General features: G+C 40.5%; 1 protein-coding gene across 1 annotated transcript in view; it reads right to left on the bottom strand.

Moving 5' to 3' along the window:
* Positions 1 to 334: 334 nt before the first annotated feature.
* Positions 335 to 10,074, bottom strand: part of MED27 (mediator complex subunit 27) — an 87,282-nt gene continuing 77,542 nt past the window's right edge. Inside the window, exons 7-8 of the mRNA XM_009569485.2 lie at positions 3,690 to 3,767; positions 335 to 1,135 (exon numbers count right to left, since the gene is read on the bottom strand). Coding sequence (XP_009567780.1) covers positions 1,001 to 1,135; positions 3,690 to 3,767 — 213 coding nt within the window. The 3' untranslated portion in view covers positions 335 to 1,000. The remainder of the gene's footprint in view (positions 1,136 to 3,689; positions 3,768 to 10,074) is intronic.

The following is a 10,074-nucleotide window of genomic DNA, read 5'->3' as shown; positions in this document are numbered from 1 at the left end:
GTTGTCCTCGAGAAAATACCAGAGAAGACAACCTCAGGCCATTAAGCATTCCCTTAGGACAGGACCAGGGACCTTCCTGGTCTTTGGGTAAAGGAAAAATGGCTGAAGCTCACACGAGCAGAGTGGTCCCATCCATTCCAAATGCAGTGATCACTAGGAGGGATCTTACTCTTTGCTACTGAGTCGCATGTACATTTTAACTCCTTTAGGAAAGGCGCTGTACGTGTCTGTGCTGCAGAAGCTGTGCTTTAGGGCTGAATTATTTTATTACTTTCCGTTGTAGAACATGACGAATTACACACGCTGTCACTGCTCATCACACGTTTTCTAACCACTTAATACATGCAGACTATGCTAACATTTTTCATTACAATTTTAGTAAAGGGAAACATCTGTTTCCCCCCTCGCCTTAGAAAGTACATTACATCTTCCAAGCTGCCACATGCCTTCGAAATTCCACATTTAATCAACGCCACAGTCTCTTCCAGAAAAAGACCAGCGCTCAGATAAGCAGCCTTGCATCACCCGCCATCATAACAGCACGTGTGTTCAAACGTTTCCAGTTTTTCTAAAGAAAAGAGCAGCACTGAAAAATCCACACCAAACCCAAAGATTTTGTCGATCAAATAATGAAATAAATACCACAAATCCTGCAATACAAAATTTATTTCATGCTTATAAAAGTCTTGAATGTTGCAAATTCTGTCAAAAAACCACAAACTGTACATGGGTATTTTCATTAAGGTTTAGAATAATGATTTCTGTCAGATCTTCCCAGACATATCCTTTCACCTCAGAAGCATCAAACAATCACACAGCTTCTTACCATCTTCTTCAAAAGACATCAGTCTCACACATGCTTCTAAATACTAAAATATATTAGTGCAACCTCACTATTTGGTACAGTGGTTCCATATATGAAGCACTTATTAAACCATCAGCTCTCTTCTGAGCCTAATAGAATGTTCACTCCTCACGTACCCGTGTCTGGGTTGGGCTACTATTGCCTGCAAGTGTCATGAAAAGCTTCAAGTGTTCGGAAATCCCTCCACGTGGGTGGCAGGCCTTCCTGCAGAAACTTTCCGCAGCGCTGGCACGGAGCCTGGAACAGCTTTATGTAACTTCTTAACCAGGTCTACAAGGAAAAGGGAGAGAAATTAAGAAAACTGGATATGGACGTTTGCCTTTGTCATCATTCTTGTCAAATAGTGATAGCAAGGACAGAGAATGTACTTTGGCAAGGCCCCAGCGAGGTATACAGTGAGTTTTATAAACAGAAACATGCAGAAGCTTACAAGGTCACTGTATAGCTGAATTCCCACTTTATTAATCATCTTTTGCTTTTTTAGTCACTTAAGCAGGTTTGTTAATAGAAAATTCATGCACTCTGAGCAGGAGCATTTGCAGCTCGAGAATCACGACGGAGGGCAAGTATCGTAACGCTTCTCATACTTTTACTGGAATCTAATTGTTCTTGATGGGTACCTTCTTCAACCGAATATTGGTTTGTCTCTTCCTATGATCATCTATCACACCCTTGCTGCAACCATACTGCAACGGTCTGAAGTCTCCACGGCTGAAGATAAAAGCACTTTCACAGCAAGCTAACTAACTTCCTCTCTAATGTGATTTTAAGATCAATACTCATTGGTCATAAAAATACCGTACCATTTTAAATCTGATTACACTGATGAATATAAATATAAAAGATGAGTGCTCAACAACACGGAGTAAGTTCAGGTGTTCCGAGGTAAAGCTCCTGCTCTAAACAGGACTGTTCCCGTTGCCATACATAGCAATGAGCATTACATAACTCAACTCCCAACTCAAGGAGATACACAACTAAAAAACACCGAGAGCAGCAGATTTATACTGTGAAGGATGCACATGAATCTTGTCATTTTAAGTCCTATTGAGTTACATCGATAAGAGAAAATTGTTCTCTGAAGAAGAGGTCAACTGAGTTTATTGAAACAAATCCTTCCATCTTCATCAGAGCCTTCTCTATAGCAACCGAACCTTTGGCCGTCAATAACTCTCCTCCAAAAGAACTAGATCTTCTCTGGGTTTAGCAGTAAATACGGGGACAAGGGCAACAGAACACTACAAGTAAATTGCTGTTATTTACTTCAGCTTGGATGGGCTTTGCTTGCACTACAGAGAAATCGAATTTTCTGAACCATAACACAAAAATAGGTAAATGAAGTTAAATTGTGTACTTGAGACATCTGTTTGAATAAAAAAAAAAAATGTCTTCTTCATTCCTGACAGAAAATTAGGGCTTCACTACATCCTGTCATGTGGATCGCACAACTGACATGCGAAAGGACCAAGGTATTGACATTTCTGGTGTACATCTGGTATTGCTTCGTTAAAAGTTTTAGTAGTGTTTTATCAGATCAATAAGGCAGGTCCATGGCTTAAACAAATGTGCTGCCTGTTCTATTAAACATTAATTTTCAGAAACATGTTGAAACATGGATTTAACCAGTAAGGGTTGCTTCCACCTTTCAAAACCTATTATCTTAAGATGCACTCCAAGAGAAGAGACCTTTGCAAATCTCTCATCTTGGTGGCCTTTTCATTAAATAAACAAACCAGCACAGCAGGTAAAGGAGCCTGACTGTTCTGTAATTACGCAGTGGAAATTAGAGACAGGAAAGAACCAATGCTATCGTACACACCTAAAGACCGCGAACGGCAAAATTAGATGTTTGTTTTTAGAAGTCTCAACTACATTGCCTCAGGTGAAGGGGTAATAGAATAGAAGTAAGCGAAGGAAAACCTGAAAATCAGAGGAAAACTCTCTCAAAAGCCTCCTCTGGGAGATGGCAGTAGAGAGAATGGCAAGAGTCTCCACTGCCAATATTCGCCTTGGTAGAAGGAATTCTGAATCATAAACTCTCGTTTTCACCCTCTGGTTAACCAAGCTGCAGAAGCTTATGAGTTTATTTTACAAATAAAATTCTAAACACAAGTAGAATTTAAGGTGACAAACTTAAACTGGTATATCAAAGTACAGCAGTACTTGATTGATTTTACTTAGTAAGGTGACAGCTGAATACGTCAGTAAGCATTTCCTCGATTCCCAAAACCACCTGCTATTGCGCTGGGCAAGTACATGCAATTCCTTAGGAACAAATCTGTGCCGAGAGTGGATACAGCAAAATAGACTCTTCCTGCCTGTCATCGTTCTCCAAATAATGCACATCACTTCCCATAACGGACAGGCTGAGAAGCAAGCTTCCTCAGCTGGAACACACTCGCTGGGGACTTCATCTTCCTGGGGCACTGCCAGTGGAGCAGACTCTCTGCAGAACTCAGCTCCTCGCACAGTTTGAACAGTGTGAAAGGGCTGAGACACAACAAAGAGTTTGGCTGGGAGAGTTCTTCCTGTGATCTTTAGAAACGACCCAGACAAACTTTCCAAACCGCAATCATCAAGCTAACACTGAGACCTGTGACATAAGAACTGTACACAGCTCAGTCTTCCAATACCAATTATCCTGGGGCAATGAGAACAAACTCTTCATCCTTTCCAGCTATGAGATACAAAGAATTATAGTCATTCTCTACTTTCAAGCTTGTTTAAATAGATGAAATTACAACTGCATCAGAAGAGGTTAACGTCAATCACTGTAAGTATGATGAAGTCTACCTGAAAAAAAAATCTTTTCCAATACACTTACCATGAAAGATCTGACTACCACATCTGGCATTTGAGGCAGCTGGTAGTGCAACAGAGCAGTGGTTGCATGATCCGTAACCTGCATCAGACAAAAGGAGAACATACCTTTATTCATTCTGTATTTCAGACCAAACAGTGTTAATCTGCACGGAAACAGTAAAAATCCCCTGGGGAAGTAGCAAACCAAGGATTACATGACTGTGAAGACATTCTCAAAGTACTTTTGCATAGCTTTTGCCAGCCAGCTTCCATTCCCTCCGCCAACTTCATACAAGAGTCAGATGAAGCATTCACAGTAAATAACTTTTTGTGCATACAGTAAAATCAAACACACCTTTGGAAGCTCAAAAAACATGATAAAAGCTAAAAGTGTTGGTAAAAGAATCTAGTCCGATGGTTAATGTGAGCGGAAGGCATCCAGCTCTGTGCCACATGGAACGACACTAACCTAACGTTTCCCTTCCCACTGTGGAGCACCAACCCAGACGTAAAAAAGAAAAAAAACCCATCTTCTGTACCGCATAAAATAAAGGCATCCATAGCAAATAATATGCCTAACTTTATCTACAGCATAAAAGCAGAATCTGTGATTGAAATCCCATGTATTCTGTGAAACCATAAACAAAGCCACTAAACAAATCAGGTCAGAGGAAAGCACTTTGGTTTTCTTTTTCGATGTTCCTGGGGTTTTTGCTTTGGTTATTTTTTGTAGAAAATATATTCTCTCAGCTCATGCTGATTTGCTCAACAAAAGAGAAAACACTGTCAATAATACAGCTAAAATAAAACACTTCTGGAAGACTGACCAACTATTAGAATAGAGGTTACGACTTCCAAAAAACCCAAAGCTTCAGGTTTGGTCTGTTTTATTAAAAAAAAAAATCCAAACCACTACAATAGAATACTCTAATTTGAAAATACATTTTAATGGAAAAATGAGTGTGCTCCTCTCCAGTTTTTAATGGGAGAACTTAAAGTATTTAACTCTTGTAGTCCTATTTCAGGTTGCTTATATTGAACAAACGCGAATTGAGCTCTTGGTTTCATTTCCTCTGAAACCAGAAATCAATTAATATGATTAAGGTTTATAAATACTTGCATTAGTAATAGATTACTGATAGAAAACTTTTTAATTTCCCAGACAGAACGCTAACAAGATCTTACATTTGGAAATTACAGTTAGACATAATGCATCTAAAATGTATATTTATAGTAACAAGACTAATTAAAGCAAAACTGGGAAAACTAACCAATGCTTCGATAGATTCATTTTTTACTTAAACCGCTACCATTATTAAATTATTCTGGATGTGCGCAGCTTCTGAACAGCTATAATACAATTTACCAGCAGTGTCCAGCCGGTCAGCTGTAGGTTTAGAGCTTCCTAAATCATCGGCACAGTCAACAGTTCCCTTCCTCTCCCAACCACTAGGCTTGGGACTGAAAGGATTGGCAAAATTCTTTGGGCTGGACTACTAAAGAACTCAGGACCACACAACTATAAGAGCTCTTCTGCATCTTGGAGCCTGTAAATCTACTAATGGTCCTCATCAGTAATATCAAAGCATCTAACAAACTACAGAACTGTGTGATTAGTGATTAAATTGTATTTTCTCGTTTTAAAATGGAGAAGTAGTGCTCTTCTCAGGGCTCATGTGTACGGTATAGTAAATTTTGAGTAAGATGAAGTATGAACTGAAATGATAATTGCTATTCCCAGCAAACTCTGCTTGTTCCTGATTTGTAATTAGTCAGTTCAGCGATATGAGTTGTGCTGAAGTGCTCAAAACTTTCACTGGAGAAGGAGTGGCTCGTGCTCGAAGCTATTCAGGGAGGTGAATCTGTAAAAGATGTATTCCCGAATAAATCCACGTACAGATGGGCTCTAATTCACACCATACAACTTCCTCCGCAGAATGCTACATCAAATCAGTCTGTCCTACACCAAATCCAGTTTTAAGTTACACTACAATTTTAAAGATGGATTTTGCCCCATTTGGGCACAACTGACTCCAAAAGCAGGTCTGTTCAGCGTGAATAAGGACATGCGATTCTGACATCTGGAAGTGAAAACTTCTGGGACTGTGCACGTTCTGGTCCATTTGGAAAAATATTCACAAAATGGACCTCTGCCTGCTTAAGCCATTTATATGTAACAAATATTAGAAATAAGGCTATTAACAGTGCCTTAATAGCAGAGCATAACTCAAATCAGTCATTTCTTTTAAACACAACTCATGTAGCGTTCAGAAAGGCCTGTAATCCAAGCCCTACTTGCTCTGTGCATTTTTTTTCTTTTAAGATAGTGCTTTTAGAGGATGGTACCTGACACGGCAAAGAATAGAAAGTTCTGAAGATATGTATGAGCAGCCGCTCTCCTTCTGCTGTTTTTCTACTTCTAACAAACTGTATTTTTTTTTTTTCTCCTGAACAACAAAGTTGTTTTCTCTTGGCACTGAAGAAAGTTGCTTAAAAAAATATGGCTATTAACAAATTTAAATTGACTGGACACTTTGGCAGAGTTGCACATATGCTCTTCCTATTGTAATGTAAAGCTAATGAGATTCCACGGGGAGATAAAAGCCATCCCAGCATTGCTAGAACACTAATAATGTTTTCTGAACAAAAACGAGGCAATTTCTCCCATAAGCAAGTGCTGATAAAATCCTTCTAACATAGATCAAAGTGGGTGTCAAATGTGAGGAAGAGGAGCAGGGGAAGGACCCACCTGGGCCAGCAAAGAACAGAGGAGAGCTGGGCAAATGATGAACCGGCCACTGCGCGGTGAACGCAAGGAAGAATTACCGCCCCAAGGTAACAGAGATGATGAGAGAAAGCACAAGCTGGCCAAGATTAAAAAAGAGGGGAAAAAAAGAAAAAGAAAAAAGAGGAAGGGGGTAGGGGGAGGAAGATCAATACCCGGCTTTACTAATGGCAATACGATTTCACACCAAGGCAAAGCAACACAAACTGCATATGTGCCAGCTCACTTAAGGGAGATACTTTTTCTTCCAGCCAAGTTGGAATCACAAACTAATTTATTCTGGGTGCAGGATGACATTTTGTACATTTCAGGCTTTTATTAACTTCACTTTCATTGCTTTGCCTTACCCACTGCTCTCCAAGTTAGCGGTCACCACTTTCTGATTTCTCTCCCTGTTTTTATAAAGGAACATACTCCAAAAAGCACACATTGATCGGGATAGCTGCTGCTCTGGACCTTGAAACAGATTTTCAAGAGATCTTGCAGGAAAGCTCAACATTTTACAATTCATATATTGAAAAGCACTTGGAAGTTTTGCCTGAAAAAAACGCAAGACAAGGCAATCTCCTGAAGCACCATTTTGCTAAATAGAACAGCTATTGTTTTACTTTGAGACAGAGCAAAAGAGACTTCAGTTACACAGAAAAAAAGAATTCTGGTAAAGACACTCAATTTGAAAAAGAGAACTTCCTTTCTCGTTAATAGACAATTATATTGCCTGAGATTTTTGTTTTCCTCTCCTTTTTGTTTCCGAATTCAAGTTGACTCTAACCATGTACTCCTTAAATGCATCTCTGCTCCTTGTCTAGGGTGCTGAGCACATCAGGAATACTGAACAGACTGATACTGGATCAAACCTCTTCACTGCCACTTTGTGCAAATTCCATCCTGTATCTGTGTCGCTCTTGGTGAACAACCAGGCCCTAAGGAGCAAGTAGGGCTGGTTGGACACTAGCCTGCCGCGAGGAACAATCCACCGAGCCCACCCCACTCTGCTCGGTCAAGTTATAAACAGCCCACAAGAGCAACACCCATCACAGAGCAGAAAACAAAATCTCTGTCATTGCTGTCAACCAAGTCAACACCGGGCAGTTCTACCACATTCCTTTATCCCCTCGCTAGTACTGCTCTGCTCAAATGTGCTTTCCAAAGGTGACACATCCAAAAAGTGCCATCACTTGGCCTGGACTAGATTTGTTAGTCATGCATTTTAAAAAATAAAACCCCCAAAGATGGACAAGTACTTCCTCGAACTGGAAGAAACAGCACAAACACAAGGGCAGTGGAGCTGGTGAAGGGTCTGGAGCACAAGCAGTATGAGGAGCTCCAGAGGGAACTGGGGTTATTGTGTAGCCTGGAAAAGAGAAGGTGGAGTGGAAACCTCATCACTTTCTACAACTACCTGAAACAAGGACCTAGCAAGGTGTGTGTTGGTGTCTTCAACCAAATAATGCGATAGGATGAGAGGAAATGGCCTCAAGATGCATTCGGGGAGGTTTAGATCAGATATTAGGAAAAAATTCTTTACTGAAAGCGTTGTCAAGCACTGGCACAGGCTGTCCTGGGAAGAGGTGCGAGTCTCCATCCCTGGAGGTGTTAAAAAAACGTGTAGATGTGGTGCTTCAGGACATGGTTTAGTAGACACAGTGGGATTGGGCTGATGGTTGGACTGGATGAGCTGAAAGGTCTTTTCCAATCTTAATGATTCAGCGGCGCTATGATCTCTGGTACAGCTTTGCTCCACCACAGACTATGTATGTTCCAGAGATGGATGAAGTTATACTGTGCATAAAAACTAAACTAGAAATCTACAAATATTGCCCGACTGAATTACAGAAGCTGTCTCTCTCTCCCAGTATTTTATCTCACCGCCAGTAGATACACTCTTCAAAAGTCAGTGCAAAACTTCCTTTAAGAGTCATAACTATCCTTGCCACCTACTTATTGGTTTATTCTCTCAAGTACAGCACTGACAACTCCATCCAATATAAAGGGATTCTCTAAATCCCCTGAAAGTTTTTTAATTTTTTTTTAAACCCTGCTAAGTTCACGGCCTTAACAGCAGCCGGTAGCAATGAGTTCTGGAGGATGAGCACAGCACCGACAGCTAAAAAAAAAAGGAAGTTATTTTATTAGTGTTTAGACATTTTACAGTGTGGAAAACCACACGAGTGCCTTTGTTCATTTCCAAGGATTCCCATTATTCAATCTTCTCTTCAGGAACACATTTAAGTCTCTCTGGAAGGAATCCAGTTCCTGACAGCTGTGCAGAAGGATGATGGATGTTGCCTCTATGACTGGGCACTGATGAACTCCACACAAATCCTTTACACACCTTTCCCTACCCCCAAGTCAGTAAAGCACTACCAGACTTTCCTGAAGCATAGGATTTATCCATTGTTTTCAGAGCTCACAGAGTTTTTATTTTGGTTGTTCTGCGTGTTTGGACTGGCTCATTGAGATTCGATTTCGCCTAAGCAGGTCTTTGAACAGAGCCAAGCCCTGATCATACAAAGGAGCAATCACACAAATGACCCTGGAAGAGTCCATCTCCTCTCCTTGAGCAGACATCATCAACAGCCCAATAGCTGTCTCATGCATGCATTCATCTTGCAGGTGATTTTATTCCGAGATTATTGACAAGAATACATCTTCATACATTACAATACTTATATGTCCTTCCTAGTGGTGAAAATTGTGCTCCGAGTTCCATCACTTTGGGATTGCACAGCTCACAAACAGCTGGATGAGTACAGAGAGCTTCTCAGCATTTAGGTTAAAACATGGCTTGGGAAGAAGTCTATCAAGCCAAAAAAAGACCGGTTTGTGGCATGCCAAAACGAAACATTTAGGTGAAAATAAGAATAGGACTCTGAGGTCAGAAAGAAATACATGGTTTAAAGCCTAGGTATATGACTCAAACAGCTAAACTGATCATATCGCACAGCTAAAACAGCCGTGCTGCTCTTAACTGAGCAGTGAGACAAATGAAACAGGTGATGTGTGACATCATCTCCCGCTTTGATGCACTCAGAGCAGTTCTACTATTCTATATTTTTGTCTGGTTTTTTGAATGCAAAATTATAAATATTGCATTCTCTACTATATAAATATTCTCTACTACATATATATTTTTAATCCTCTGCACAGTGACCTGGAATTATGAAGCCCTCATACTCTCTTCTTCTCATGAAGATTCAAGCCCCAAAATATTTCCTCTTCTTGTGCTAGTGGATCAAGAGATGCAAGGTGTTAAAATAAGAAGGTTTAAGATCAAAACAGTTGCCACTCCTGCAGAGTTTAAATGTCAGACCAACGTGGAAGTCTGAAAAACCTTTTCTTTGCTCCTTGTGCTTTTGCCCTTTCAGCCTCCCTTCTCTTTTTTTCCCAGCTCCATTCTCTGAATCTAACCCTGCTGGTGGATTCAATGCCTATAAAGCTTATTCACCCCAGGACCAGATTCAAGAGGTCTCCAGGGAACTCAGAAAATGACTGCACACTTTAACAGTAATAGGCTCGCCGGGAGCCGTCCCCTGTCACATTATACACACTCAGGGATCCTGCCTAATAAGAAGGAGAGAGAAAAGGCTTGCTGACACAGCCAGTGTTGGCAAACAAAAAG

The sequence above is a fragment of the Cuculus canorus genome, chromosome 19 (assembly GCF_017976375.1).
Source record: "Cuculus canorus isolate bCucCan1 chromosome 19, bCucCan1.pri, whole genome shotgun sequence".
Lineage (NCBI taxonomy): Eukaryota > Metazoa > Chordata > Aves > Cuculiformes > Cuculidae > Cuculus > Cuculus canorus.
The sequence above is the reverse complement of the archived record's forward strand: the minus strand, read 5'-3'. Positions and strand labels throughout refer to the sequence as shown.